The sequence below is a fragment of the Myiozetetes cayanensis genome, unplaced genomic scaffold, assembly GCF_022539395.1.
Source record: "Myiozetetes cayanensis isolate MyiCay16 unplaced genomic scaffold, myiCay2020 scf22, whole genome shotgun sequence".
NCBI classification, from domain to species: domain Eukaryota; kingdom Metazoa; phylum Chordata; class Aves; order Passeriformes; family Tyrannidae; genus Myiozetetes; species Myiozetetes cayanensis.
In genome coordinates, this window is record NW_026087434.1 from 7,016,892 (window position 1) to 7,032,506 (window position 15,615).

General features: G+C 46.5%; 1 protein-coding gene across 1 annotated transcript; it reads right to left on the reverse strand.

Annotated features, from left to right (window-relative positions):
• Positions 1–599: 599 nt before the first annotated feature.
• Positions 600–14,454, reverse strand: SRP68 (signal recognition particle 68). Its single transcript, XM_050319040.1, has 16 exons — positions 14,321–14,454; positions 12,250–12,316; positions 11,623–11,736; positions 10,822–11,017; positions 10,048–10,130; positions 9,745–9,854; positions 9,351–9,433; positions 8,968–9,108; positions 5,587–5,685; positions 5,212–5,276; positions 4,751–4,910; positions 4,012–4,106; positions 3,650–3,779; positions 3,156–3,231; positions 2,280–2,332; positions 600–1,936 (listed from the first exon to the last, which is right to left on the reverse strand). Exons 1-16 carry the CDS (start codon positions 14,448–14,450, stop codon positions 1,709–1,711), a joined length of 1,830 nt encoding a protein of 609 aa, XP_050174997.1. The 5' UTR covers positions 14,451–14,454; the 3' UTR covers positions 600–1,708.
• Positions 14,455–15,615: the final 1,161 nt, after the last annotated feature.

Sequence of the window (15,615 nt, forward strand, 5' to 3'; positions counted from 1 at the left end):
TGTGCTGATTATTCCCTGGCCTTTCCTTGCCTAAAAGGAAATGGGCTTTACAGGGAAATCTGTCAGTCAAGACCATGTTTTCTAAAAATTGCAATCTGATGAAAAAATTCCTTCCCGTTTCTTTCAGCTCTACACTTTCCCTTTCTCCTGTAAAATCCCCCTGGCGTCCAGACACAAAAGGAATTAGTTATAATACCAGAAATGCCCATTTTGTTTCCATGTTACAAAGATTAAACACAAACAAGAAGTTCCTTCTCCTCCTCCTCTTACCTCTCTCTGAGCACAGAGTCCTCCTGAAAGTACAGAGTCCTTCTGTACTTTGAGAACTCACAAATCAAATCAGCTTGGAACAAAGAAGCAAACATTTGTATTAAAATAATGGGAATTGTTAATCACCCCCATTCATCTCACAAGCACCTTGCATGGAAAGATTTCCACGGAAAAATTCCACCATTTAAAACAGTTCTTCTGTTTCTGACCCTAATGACTAAAAATGGAGAAACAGCACAAAGTCCAGACAACCAAGTGCAGAAGTTCAGGCAGAACAAACTGCTGCCTCACCTTCCAGCCACAGGGCTGAGTGAAAACCCACACAGTGCTGGTGGAAACTTCCAAATACTTTATTTAGGAACAATTCTGCCCATGTGCTGTGGGTTTTTTTCCTGTTTAAGTCATCACAATTATGAAATTATCTGCATTTTCAAAGTGCCCATCACCGTGGCACCCGGGTGCTTTATAAAAAAAAAAGCTGTCTGGCACGACAGAGATGATTTATCACTCACAAACCTCCTGGTCTCCTGTTCCTCATCCCTCATTTCAGGTGTAGCTACTGACCAAGGATGAAGAACAAAGCAACAGATGAACTCCAGAAAAAGATCATCTTGTTTTCAGGCAAGGTTTAGATCAGAGACAAAACGAACAATGAGAGACCCAACTTCCCATGAAGAGCAAGTAGCTATTTCCAAAGCCACCCATGAAGCTATTTTCCCAGGAAAATCCTTGTAGGAATAGGTTCTATACTGTATTCAGGTATTTAACAAAAGGTGTGTATGAATAAAGAAGGATGCTGTTGGCCCAGAGTACAAATTCACCCACCACAGCTGGGGTAACCATTAACATTTGGTATCTGCCATCCTTATCCACAAGGAAAGAGGCTCTATTTTGTCAGTTCTGACTGTTACATTTTTAAAAAATACAGAGACTTCTGGGATTCAAAAGGGAAGGAGAAGTAGCCCCCTTGGCTTCCACAGCCATCATGTGGGAGCCTCACCTTGCTGGTTTAGTTCTCCTGTACTTTTACCTCTGTTTCCCCATCACACCCCGATTTCTAGACCAAAATACCAAATTATAGTGTCAAATAATGGGGCAGAGGGAAGAGTCAAATTATACCTATGCCCTGGTCCATGATAAGTAGATGTGTACTGGCCCTGAAGAGGCCACTGGTCACAGAACGTCTCCAAGCAAACTGGAATTTCCCTGTGCTCCAGATTATTTTCAGCTATTTATAGTGTGTGTTTGTTTCTGACTAATTGCTTGTCTTTAATACACTGGGAGAGAATGTGAGTGCACAGACATACACACAGGACACAGGGGAGAAGGTGGTGAAACTTCCCTCTGTTGGTTTCAGGTGCAGGTATTGGTGTCCTAGAACCTCTTGGAGCTTTTCCTTCAATACAGAATAAAACCTCTGTTTCTCTGGGGGTCCTGGTTAACTTTTGAATCCAAAAATGCCCTTTATGTATCCTGTGAGGCCACTCTTGGCCTTCTGCTCCACCTTGTCCTCCAGAGGTGGGAAAGCAACATGATTAAGGGCCAGGTCAAAGAACAGGGGTTTGCATGGAATGGGCTGGAATCCCGGTGGGAAGTGCACGAGGTTGACTTGCTTGCTGACAAGAGAAGGATCCAGGCAGAAAGTCTCAAACCGTTCCGAGAGTGGCTGAAAGAGACGGAGGCAGAAACACAAATCAGGCACATCAAAGCTGAGGGGGTCAAACAAGCAAAGAGGACTGAGCAGCAGCTGAGACAGAAGAAGATGAAGTTCCTTTGTGTGGCATCTTGGGCCTGTGAAAATTATTCCAACCCCTGTCAAAGGATCTCTGGAAAACCCTCAGCATGTGCAGAAGGAAAACAAGCCTAATAAAATCTCCCAAATACACCAGTCATGACCAAATCCTGATCAGTGTGATCTTTCTTGAGTTGTGAGAGTCACTCAGGTAACAGGTTAACAGTGATGTTCATTAAGAGCCCTACTGGAATCTGCCTGAGCTCTCGGCTCTTACCTTGCCATCCTTGACCTGAGATGGAGACTCAGACTCATGAGGATCGTTTGCATCTGCAAAATTGAAGAAGAATTGGTAAGAGTAACAGGCTTGACCTCGGTGTAAGGTGGGATTGTCTCAGGAACCAGCTGCCCCAAGCTCAGCTATGATCCTTGCTCTCTGCAAGACTATTTTCAGTAGAATCAACTTGCTTTCTAGATTAAGAGGAGCACAAACGCTCAGCTATGGCCAACACAGCTCTGCAGTGGTTCAGAGCTGCTCCTTCACATTGCCATGGGAGTTTCTGAAAAGCAGCAGATGATGAGAACAGCCCCAGGGGGTCTGTTAAAGCAACACTAAGGCAATAAAAGACCAGGCAATCCCTGCCTTATCCCGGGTTTCCAGCAGCAGGCACAGCAAAAACAGCAGTCCAAGAAATCACAGAGTTCACTCAGTTCCCAAAAGTTCCACTGACCAGACTGACACTGACAAAGAGCAGAACATCTCTGCTCTTCCCAGTAGTTCTCAGGAATTCCCCCAGCCAGGCAAAACTGGGATGTGTAAGGACATATTGTGTGCAGCAAAAAAATATTAAACACTAAGCTGTTCTGTGCAGGTTTCTAAAAAGGGTGCACATCCCCATGAAGGGTTTTCACATCCCTAGGCAGGGACCAAGATGCCAAGTGTACAGTCACTGCCTGCCTGCATTACACACAGCTAGAGGCAGCCAGAAATGGGGGGAGAAAAATTAGTTTTCCAGAGCCTGCATGAATCAGAGTGAAGTGGAAAAACATTTGGAACTTCAGAAATTAAATAAAAGGAATGAAATAGCTGCAGGGGCATTATTCAAGATACATCAGAGCAGAGCTGGAGTACAAACTGTAGTATATTACTCACCTAATATAGCTGCTGCTTGCAAGGAGTATTTCTCTGCATTAACTTGAGTGATCAGATCCTGAACATCAGGCAGCTCCTAGGGCATTAAAGAAAATTATTTAAGAGCCTGAAATGTGCCAGCCTAAGAGTCAGAGCAAAGGGAAAACCTGACAAAGAACTAACTCCTGGTGCTGATAAGCTTTCCCAGAAGGGGAAAAGCTCCAATGTCGTGCTTCAGGCACTACAGAAGTTGTATAGGAAAAAATGCACAGGTGAGGAGAAGTGGTAAATTGTTTTGGAGTTGTTACAGGAAGTCTGCCTCTCCTCCAAGGCGAGGGCCAGTTGAAGAGTTCCCACATCACTAGAAAGTCTCTGATGTAATGAGTATTACTCCTCTCCCTGCTTAAAGATCAGTCTTGAATTGTAATGGCCTGGCACTTAATTAACAATAAATACTGGGACAGAGCTTCTTCATAAACTTCATCTCCCTTCTACACACAGGACTGGGCTCCTACCTTCAAGCTGTTCCTGTGAGCTCCAGCTCCTGACTGAACTTCACGGGCGTATTTCAGCACCCTTTCATATAACACCAGAGCTTCACTCCACTTCTTCACCAGAACATAGGACTGGGCAATGAAGAAACACCTGCAACAGTGAAGAGTGGAGTCCTGACATGTTTGTTATCCACACCCTTTGCCAACTCACAGGACTGGTAACAGAGGACATCCTTAAGTAGCACTGGCCAGTTCCCCTCAGCATCCAGCCTCCATTTCACAAGGGAACTGCACCAAAGGCCCATACAGCACACAGACCTTTGGAGCTACAACCTTTGAGGATGTCACATGTGCTAAAGAAAACCTGGCTGTTTCTCAGTCACCTGTAAGCTTTGTACACGAGTGTCTTCAATCCAATCTCTTTTTGGAAGTTCTTGTCCTCTTCTAGGCCAGGAAGTTGTGTCAGTTCCACAAGGTTCTGTGCAAAGGAGAGTCAGAATAACAAATGCAGGCACTGTTTTCCTCTGGAATCTGCTGCAGCAGGAGAAAGCTGCCCCTTCTGACAAGTCAACAGTACCCTCCCATGGAAATAGTTTCCAGTTTTCTAATTATCAGTTTTCTAACCTTGTGAAGGACTCTCATTGAAACTTGTGCAAGTTGCCCTCAGGACAGATTTCCTGACACAAACAGGAATTAGGACAAAGACTCCTTAGATTTCACATGAACTAATTCTTTCATAAGGCATTTCCCTTTCCCATTCACAACTGCTTCAGCCACAGGCTCCCACAGCTAATAGAAAAATTATGGGAGAAACTGAGAAACTGCTTATGAAGAACAAGTATTTTTAGCTGCTACTTTCCCTGGCCAGCAAAAATTAAGGCAGCTCTGAGGGTGCTGCATAAAAGAGTCAGAAAGACTATTTTAAAACCATATTAAAGTGCCCAGCCAAGGACAGCCACTCCAGCAGCACGTTCTGCTCACAACTAGGAGGGGTTTTTTTGTGTTTCACGTAGATGTTGAGCATCTCCAAGGTACCTGCAGGTACTTCAGACTTCACAGGCAGTTCAACTGCACTGCTGTGTGTTCTCCATTAGGTTTTTGTGCCAAAGGATGAAGAATTACCTGCAGGATGATGTCGTAGAGGCGGATGAGGTCCTGTGGCCGGGGCGTGCGCTTGCCGTCCTCGTCCGAGCGCTGCTGCTGCAGCAGGGCCTTCTGCAGCGACTTGGCCATGCTCTCGTTGCGCTTGATGGCCGTGGAGAGCTTGATGTAGGTCAGGTAACTACCCAGAGAACAGAGAAAACACCACCAGAGACTCACTCAAACGTTGCTCTTTGCTCTGGAAAACACCTTCCTCCCCCAGTCTGAGCGGGGGAAAAACACAGGGAAAGTCAACTTTGAGAGTCTGAAGGAAAATGTTTTCAAAGCTGCATGGATCAGATCCTTATCCATACAGTCATCCTTCCAGATGAGAGATGAACAAAAGGAACAAAATCCCCATAAAACAAAATCAAACAGAATTAAAATACCGACACAAGAACACGACTTCTTCACACCAGCACACAGCAATGTTTGCCTATTACCTGTGTAAGTACTGGATGTTGGACACCTTCCCAGAATCATTTTCCAGGGAGTGCTCTCGCTGTTTCTGTGGACATTGGAGACAAAACACTGTGTGATTTACTTAAAACTGGCAGACAAGGGATGAAAAATACAGAACCAACTCAAGGTTTGGGTAAACCATAGAAGCTGTAACAGACTTTCAGGCAAAAGAAAGAGGGCTTCTACACTGCTATTTCCCCACTCCATTTCTGAAGACAGTTACAAAGGTAACTTCTATGCAGCTCTTAATTAAAGAAACCTCAGCACTTCTTACTCTTAAGCAAGATTAACACTGACAAATCAGCCCCATAGAAATACTGTGTTGTTGGAAACAGAAGCTGATGTTTGCTGCTTACCTGGTCTGGTTTCAGTTCTTCCCGGACTGCCTGAATGGCATCTCTGCACTCACTGAGTAAAGACTCAAACAAACGTTCCTTTGTCTCCTCATTTTCTGCCTAAGAGCAAAGGAGATTCAAGACAGCTTAGAAATTAGAAATTTTTGTATGATGCACCAATTAACTGAGGAGAGCAAACAAAGTTTTTCCCAAATTATGGCTTTAAGATTTATTTAGAACTCCGGCCTGTGGCTGTCTGCAACACATTCCAGGGAGCAAACTGCCAGAAATCATGGGGGATGTGGTCAGTGCTGAGGATTCAGCAGCACTGAAGGCCTAGCACACACACAGCTCATGGTCTCACCTCTGCACCAGCCACCTTCCTTCCCAGCAACTCCCTTCCCTTCCTGGATGGCACCAGTGCTGCTCCCAGAGCAGCTGAGGTTGGACTGCACTGTGGGAAAGGCCCAGCGACTGAAGGGCTGAGCAGCACCGAACTGGCAAACTACCAATGCAGGCGGCTCTTGTTATGCTGATTTCATTTTTCTCATGTGGTAAGAACATGGAGATGATTATCTTTTCTCCACTCCCACTCTAGCAATGCTCACTGTGGCAACAATTTGCTTGTTTGACGCATTTTTTTACAGTAACCCTGTATTTTAGCAGCAGGAGTGACCCAGTGCTTCTCTGCTGTCGCCACAGGTTTTGTCAAAAAAGTGAAGCAGCTTTTGGCCTTCTGCCCCAACACCAGAACTTGAAAACAACTCTTAAAAAACAAGTTGCAGCCTGATCTCTGCCTAATTTACTGGCATATCATGTGCCTAATTAAATAAGCTCCCAAACTCGACTCCATTCAGTAACCAGGTGGGGACTGCAAGACTTACTGATTCAGTAAAACTGCCCAAAACCAAACCTCAACCTTAGAAACTGAAGAAGATTAAAGAGCACCAGCACTGTGTTATACCACTTCCAGGTAACAGCATAAAACGAGCAACAGATTTGTTGCAATAAATTTGCAATTGTCCAAATGAATAAAAAAACTGTCTAAAAACAGGCTCACTTGTTTATCTTCCACAGAGCTCTACAGTTTCTGCCTCTCCACTTCCCACATTTGCAAACCCAATAAGGAATGTTATTTTTACTCCCTCACAAAGCCTCAGGTATCCTGAGCTGAAGGCAGGTTTTTTGGGTTTGGTTTTTTTTGCTTTGTTTTTAATTTAAGATTTGCTGCAAGAATTTTTTAAGGTGGGACTGACTCCTGAGAATAACCAGAGACGAGTCTGACTGCATTCTCAACCTCACCCAGAGCAGCACAGCAATTTCACTGTACGCACAAAAATGAAAACAGACACGGCCAGATCATCAGTCAGGCACAAACAGGGAAAGGGCTGGGCCCTGCCATGAAACAAAGGCTTTCCTTTCGAAGCAAAAACTCCTTGAGCTGATGATTCTATGCATAAATGCACACATGTTCTCAGCTGGGAGAGATCAGATCACAAAACTGAGATACAAGTGCTACAGCTGGTGGTTCAAGTGCCCTGACAGAACAGCACAGGTTCATCCTAAAGGGCATCACGAGAACTGATTCCACTGAATCCACTTCCAAAAGCACTCAATCCTCATTTAAAATTTGCTCTAAACCCCTGTGTAACACCTCTGACAGTTATTTTTTGCAGTCCAGAGAGGAGCACAGAATCCTTGAGGCAACACCAGGTAGGAGCTCACTTCTGTCACGCTGCCCTGCAGCCTTCTCACTTTTACAGTCAGTGGGCCCTCGAAGTCATGCCTTCAAACCCACAAAAGGGCTGCCATAAGCAATTTCAGACTTGAATTTGTATTTCAGTTTGGCTTATTTGTTCTGTTTCTCCCATTACCAATAGGATACTGAAGGCAATGGTGTAATTTTGCTGAGAAACTTCATTTTTATACACAACAGACTGGTTTTACTTCTAATTAAACCTTGCAGAGCACTGATGTTGTGTCAGGGTTTTAACTTAGTCAAGATAAACAGAAAGGTGCCAAAGATCCCAGGAACCACAGTGCATTCAGCTGAAGATGGACTGCCTGTCACAACCACAGAAGTGCTTCCAAAAGGCCAAGTTTTAGCCCTCTGGAAATATAAACAGCGCTGCTGCACGCTCAGCTCTCACCAGAACGGGCTGTGATTCTGTACCACAGAACTCCCCTGTTTACTCAGAGCTCCCAAGGAACACAAAGCAAGATGAAAAACAATTCAGCCCACTCTTCTGCCACTGCTTTACAGGGCAACTACACTGAAAAAAGTCCAACTGTCAGCCTGGCAGGATGGAAATTAAAGGAAGGAACTTTGAGCTGCACTTCCACCTGCTGGCCATGTGTATGTGCTTCCTAAAAACAAACACGTTCAGCACCCTTCAATTCAGAACATTTTGACAAGAGTGGGTAACACTCATGTTTCCTACCCAACCACATCCTTTTTATCCTACTCACACTCTTCTTAACACTGTCCCCTGTTCCTGCCTTATCCCTTTGAAGGGTTTTCATTTTAACATTTTTATTTATCATCATTATTCTCCTGGTGACAGAAGGTTTTTTGTGCTGCAAAAAGCCCATCTTTAGTCATAACAGTTGTTACTGAAGATCCTTTCACTGCCTTTTCAAACTGCAAGTGTGTATGCAGCCACTGAAAAGCAGAATACACCATCTGGTCACCATTTCCAAGGAAAAAGCCCCAAGTGGAAAACTTGACTACAATATTCAAGACCTGCATAGTATGTGCCACTACAAGTTCCAGTGAGCTGGACTTCAGTAATCCTTGTGGGTCCCTTCTAACTCAGGATATTCTATGATCCTATGAAGTGTTTCAGAACCACTGTATGTGAGATTGATTTATATCCTCACATTTATTAATCCTCTTCCTGATTTGGAGGATTTCCATAAGTCAGTGAGAGAATGGAATAAAACTCATAGCACCTACTTCACCTGGCAAATTGCTTTCTGTTGCTGAAAATAATGTGGTTAATATGTATCCTTTTTCTTTTGGCTGCCCTGAAGTTGGAGCATTTGAGCAAGATGCTTACAGAAATTAGAACAGTAATTCAAAACCAGTTGCTCTTAAAAACGTAACCTTCACTTCCAAGTGACAGGTTAATAATAATGGTCATCCCGCTGCTGCTGAAAGGCAGCACAGTGTTCCAAAGAGCAGGAATACTCAGAATGGATCTCCCAGACTACCACTTAGCAGACTGTGAAAGCCATCCCAAATGACACCTCAGCTCTGGGTTACAGTCAGTATTGCCACTTTTAGCCTTCCAACCCCAACCTTGAAACAAATAGATTATTCAAAAGCTTTTAGTCAGGGTCTCAGGCACTGCTCTGAAGGAAAGAGGATGGTTAGAAGGCCAGTGCTGGCCCCTGGGTTACCTGAGCAATCGCTGCCTCGTTGTCAGCCAGGCCCAGCAGGAAGATCCTCACTTTGTCTATTTTCACTGGAACAGTTCTCCCTCTCCACTCCACCTCGCTCATCGTGGCTGCCTGCTTAGCTCGAGTCTGGGTGATCAGAGCCTGCACAGAACAGACTCACATTATGAGCCTCAACTTAAAGGGATCCAAAACTTCTTAAATTCACATTACACTTAACTATTTTGAAATCAAAGGGTTTTTTAGGAAAGAGTGGCTTCCCACAGAGCCCAGGTTTGCTTGCTCACTTCTGTTATATCCTGGCTCTTGAATGGTTTGCTGCACCAATATTCATCTGCAACAGAGTGTCAATGGATGTTTCAAGTTGAAGTGTGCAAATAAGTTACCTCCAGTTTTTCTGCAAGAAGACCTTCAGTGCCACCAGACCTCAGTCTCATCTGCATCAACTCATTCATGGCAGATTGGTCACCTGAGAGAATCAACAAATCGAGAATAAACTGGCAGTTTGGGGACAAAGGAGAGAAACTTGCAACTTCATTCTGACTCCATAGGCAAACCACCACAAACTGTTATTCTGTCTTTCTACACAAAACCACAGGTGCTGTTGCAAAATGATTCTATTTCTCCACTGCTAAACTGTCCCAGAACCTGTGCAGAATTTGCCCAGAATATTACAGCTTTGCTGCAATGTCACTCAGAGCAGTATTTAACTAAATCAACATTCCTTCCATGTGGGCAAGCCTTGCTCTTTGCTGGAGATCAGGCAGCCCCTGCCCTTACCAATGTTGTAGGCACAGTAGCGGATGTTGGGCGAGATCTCTTCCACACGCTGGTTATACAGCACAGCCTGTTCTTCTGTGAAAGCATTGGCCAGTTTTTCATAAATGGTCCTACAGCAAAGAACAAGTATTAATGCTTTGGAGTTTGTGTCTCTGCTCTGGAGGATGCTATTTCTTCACAACACCTCCTGCTTAAGTGTACAATTAACTAAACAACTCAGAGTTGCTGTACATACTGTACATACGCTTGCCCCACTGGTTCAATGCTATTTACCAAACAAAGCTGGTGAAGGGGGGAACTCACTTGCACTTGTTGAAAGCCTCCATTGCTGCCTTCCACTCCTGGTGCTCGAAGCGAAGCATCCCGGTGAGGTAAGCCATGTACGCCTGCAGAGAGGAGGGCACGGGAATTCACCCACGGCCTGATTACTACAACCTTTATCACAAGGCTGCTGCGACACCTGCAGTGAGTGACTAAGCCCTGCCCTTTTCATTTGGGCTTCCCACAGAAGGCAACTGATCTGGATGACAGGTTACCACCTACCTACCTCCCTTTTCTTCTTTAACTACATTTCTAAGGAATCAAAGAATCATGGAATGGAATCACAGAACTGATTGCTGAAGAGACCCAAAAGATCATCTAGCTCCAACTCCCCTGCCATGGACAGGGACACCTTCCACTAGACAGGGCTGCTCAGAGATGAAAGCAAAGAGGTTTCTTGCTTGTTATGCAATCAACATGACCCACTGAGGTTACAAAACACTTTTTTTCCAGTAATATGCTATAAAATGGCAGTTTAATTAACTGAGCACGGTAATAAGCACAGTACACAACACAGTTGCTTTCTATTATCCAGGAACTGAAGCCCCAGATCTTGTGTTCTAGGTGGCTATCTCAGGGCATTTAATAAAGATAACTCAAAAGATAAGCACAGTTTCTTAGGTTGTGTTGCATCACCTTAGTCTCCCTCAATCATTTTTACTTTTTTTTAATTATCCACTGCTAGGTAGTTCTTATCTCTTCACCCCAAATCCAAAGGTCTGGGCTGCAAAACAAAATCGAAGTACCAGTGGTTACCTGTGCTTCCAGCTTTGTCTTGGCATCCACCCTGTTGCTCTCACAGAGCCTCTCCAGCTCCTCGGCGTGTTTCACGGCCTTGCGCAGCCGCGACAGCAGGTGGAAGCGCTTGCGGGGCTCTGTGTTGGCCTCCTGCTTCAGCTGCATGGCATAGCTCCAGGCCCTCTCTGCATCCATCAGGATCAACAGCAAATACCTGCGGGGCACAGGGGGATTAATGAGGAAATAACAGCACCTAAAGGAGAATGACATCACCATCAGTTCTTCGCCGTGGGATCTGCGAAGTTCGGTAACGGAAGTTCAGCTTGATCGTGTTTTGAGCTTGAGCAGCTGGAATGTTTCTTAACATTCTAAGCACACAAAGTCATATTATCCCCAACTGTTTTCTGCTGTGTTTCTCACTCAGAAATGCAATTATCCCACTGAGGAAGAGAATTTGCTGCTATTCTGTAGCACCACAGACATTGAAAAGACAAAGAATTTATCGTTTTGGGTCATTCTTCGAATGGGTTCAATGTGTTCTTAACAACACAGGTGAATGCAGCACAGTGTGTTCTTTTCCCACAGAAAAAGAGGAGACAGCAGATGTTTCAAGTGTTCCTTTTCATTCCTGACATGAAAAGATGGGAAATGAGCCCAAAATCCTGGCTTTTATCTTTTACTAATATCAACAACACACACCTCTGAAAAGAAACATTTCTGAGCAGATTGTACAGAATTCCTCCACCACATCCACATGAAAAGAAATGACTGAAATGAACCTTTTCACTAATAAACTGAGTGTTCAGTTCCATCCTGTACCTGTTGTCTGAGAGAATCTCCTCAGTTACTTTCTTCCCAGTGAACTTGTGCCTGTTGCCCATCTTAAAGTTGAGAGTTTTTCGGAGCCTCCGTAGCCTGCGGGAGCAATAACCCCTAAAAAAAGACAACCACACTCAGTTTGGCCAAAGAACAATTTTCCTTCTGCTTCCTGCTCTATCCAAACAGGGAAAAAAGGACTAAAGGCTGTGCCAGGCCATGTTTTAACAACTAAGAACTCCGTGTCTGACATATGGTAAGATGTAGCTCAGACACTGCCTGTAAAGCAGTAGTTAATAGAAAATAAGAAAGGGAAGAAGACATGTAATAATCCCTGATCTTAAAAAATCAGAATTATGTTCTCCATACTAATTGGTTTATGTGTGTTTATTGAATATTGGTATCACAGAGGTGTTGACAAGCAGGCTCTTCAGGGCAATGGAGAAACAAGTGCCTGCCTGCACAGCCACAGAACGCTGCAGCGAACAGAGATCAGCACACATCGAACAGCTCACATGGAACAACCTGTCAGAGGTATTTACTTGGCAGATGAGGTTTGTTGCCTGCTGCAGGGGCGTTACATTTTAAATTAAGAGAAGCCAAGCCACAGGAGGAAATCCCAGTACTTACCTGTACCTCTGGAAGTCCCCATGTCTCAAACCGTGCTGCTGCTGCGACTCCTTCACGATCTGCAGGACTGCGACTCGTGTTAAGGCACATGGACAGCACAGTCTGTCACCAGCCCCTTGTTCCACCCCAAAATCATGGAAGGGAACCCTACAGGTCCCGTTTAACAAATGTGCTGCGAACAGAGGGGCACCCCAAAATCTCCTAAAAACGCACAGCTGAGGGAACTGACGGTTCTAAAGCACTTCATGACTCCACTGCTTGCTTCAGAGCTCGTGAATATCAGCAAGGCCAGGACTCAGACAAACCTCAAGCACCTTCTCCTACAGACACCCATGGGAGCCTTGCTGTCACTGGAGCTCGTTTTGGGATAACAAGCTGTGCAGACACATCCAGGCTCATACAACTGACTGCCCCAGCCTGGCTACACAGCCTCCCCAGCCATGCTTGTGACACGGTTTTGACAGCAAAACTGAGGTAGAGAGAAGCTTTCCTGCCCTTAAACCTCCCATCTCCCAAAAGAAAAAGGGCACAAACACCCTGAACAGAATCACTGCTGCCTTCCCCACACAGCTTCCACAAACAAACAGCTTTCTGAACATAGACCCTCTTCAAAAGAGCTTTTGGAAAGAGCTCAAGAGGCTGATTTTCCGCTCAGTTTTTCAACACATTTCTAGTCTTGCTGCACGTGACTGTAACAAACATCTGTGACACAATGCACTGCCCTGTGACCTGGCATACCATCACTCCATCATTCCCATTCAGTCTCTGCACTCTTCAGTGTATTTGCCAATTTCTGTGTATCCTGTAGCTCCTTTATTCCCTTAGTGATGCTACCAAATAATACACCATATTTTGATAAATCTATGATGTTTTTCACATTGTTTACAAGGCAGATTGTATTTCACAAAATACAATCTCCACCACAAACAGGAAATCTCTGTGCTATATATATATTTATGTCCTCAAATTTCCCTTTTAAGCTTTATCTAGAAGCCTTTAAAAAAAACCCAAAACCCAAACTGTACAACAATCTCTTTAAAAGAAACACTAATACTAAACATAAAGAAACCACCAGACATTTAAAGTTGTCAGATGTCTATCAAAGTGTTTTCTTGTAACTACACCTAATATTAAGTCTCTCAAGTTATTAGGAACCTGCACCAATAGTTACTACACTGAGTTATTTTGCATTTGTGGAAGGAACAAATCAAACTGCAACGTCGTCTACCCAAGACTTTTTTCAGACTCTCTTTTATCCTGTGCAGTTACTAGCTGAATTCACACCCCCTGTATTATGCACTTTTTCACTGATTTAGACACTCCCAACATTAGCAGGGCAATTCTGCATCTTACTCCACGGTCACTGACTACACAACACCTGCCATGTGCCACGTGGAAAACTGCAACCTCATTTCACCTGGGTTTTGCTCTGACCCAGAAGATAAACCCCAGCTCTCCCACAGCTGTGCAGCTGGACTAGTTTCACACCAAAGTTTCACGTAAAAAAAAAAAAAAAAAACAAAACTCCACGAGCTTTACAGGCCACATCAGATTTCGGAAGCGCTGAACCCGCAGGAGCCGGTCTGCCACCTCGGCGCACCCGTTAAGACTTTTATATCCACTGCTGCTTCAAGCTTTAACATTGCCACCAGCTGCTCCGAGGTGACCCGCTCCTACCTAAAGCACACAGACCGGCACAGAGCTCCGGAGCGGGGGCCGGCTCCAGCCGCCGCAGGGCTCGGAAGGAGAAGCCGCACGGGCAGAGCACAAATCCACACCTCGGGCACGCCGGGCTGAGCCGTTTGACCCAAACCAACCCCTCACGCCGGCCCGGGCCAGCACCGCCCGCCCCGGGCCGTCCCTCCCCGCGGGGCCGCGGCCTCGGTGCCACACGATCCCCCTGGGTGCCACACGATCCCCCTCGGTGCCACACGATCCCCCTCGGTGCCACACGATCCCCCTGGGTCCCACACGATCCCCCCCGCGCTGCCGCCACGTCCCCCCGCCTCCCGCGGGGCCGGGCCTGCCACGTCCCCCCCGCGCCCGCCGTCGCCGCCGCGGTGCAGGATGCTCTCCAGGCCCAGGCTGTCGCCGAGGCCGCCGGGCTGCGCGGCGGGGGGCCGCTCGTTCTCCTTGTTGTCCCTGCCGTCCCGGGTCTCCTCGGCCCCGGCCCCGCGGCCGCCCTGCCGCTCCGCCGCCATCTTGTGCCAGCGCCGCGCTGCATCACGGGCCGGCAGCGGCGCGAGGGGCGCGCGGGGCCCGACGGGAACGGGGAGGACCCGGGGAGGGATCCTGAGGGATCGGGGGGGATCCTGAGGGAGCGGGGGAGGTTCGGGGACGCTCCCGGCCCTGGGGCTCACCCTGCCTTTGGATGCATCCACCCCCGGCCCTCCTGCCCTTGTCCCGCTCAGTCGCACACAGCCTGAGCCCCCCTCCAGCCCAGTCAGACTCCTCTGCCCCAGGGTCACCCCCGGCCCAGGGCTGACCCCAAATCAAACCCCAGGGTCACCCCCCAGCACTTTCCCACTCACCCACTCTTGTACTGACCCCCAAATCAGCCCCCAGGGTCCCTTCCCTCGCCTTGTCCCACTCACCCACCCTGGCACTGAACCCCAAATTGGCCCCCAGGGTCACCCCCAGCTCTTTCCCACTCACCCAGTCTTGTACTGACCCCCGAGTCGGCCCCCAGGGTCACTCCCCAACCCTGTCCCACTCACCCCAAAGATGACCCACCCTGGCCCCCACATCAGCCCCCAAAATCTCCCCCCTCCCATCACCTTTGCCCTCCCTCAGGCTGTGTACCTGGTTAAAGAAGAGACCCTGTGTTGTTATTTCAAAGCCCCGAACACACCCGAGTCCAGCAGCACTTCCCTGGAGCTATTTAAAGGTATAAATCTGATGGAAGAGCTTAAAACCAGGTCCTCTTGCACATGGGGTTTAAATATTTGAACCAAGCTTGGAGATACCTCGTTAGGGGCAAAACCCAAACTGTTTTGAGTACCTGATCCCAAATATTTACACAAACGTAGTGGTTATAACAGTGAGTGGTACAAAGCTGCTTCCACCAGGCCCAGACCTATCTTTGCCAGCCTGGGCTCTGCCTGCCTGGCTCCTCTTAACAACTTCAGCTCCTCTCCCCTTCCAAGGCCTCAACTGTGATCTCTTATTCCTGGTTTCAAAGTTCTCTTTCCTTCTCATGGACAGAAAACTCAAAGGGAAAAAAAATAAAAATAAAAAATCAACCACACCCTCAAGCTGCAGCTTTCTGTGGCAAATCTCTTAAACTGTGTCTGTCTGCTCCAGGTTCCCAACACATTTCCCAGGGATCCATTCCCTGTCCAAACCAAACTGGGCTCCAGGATGATG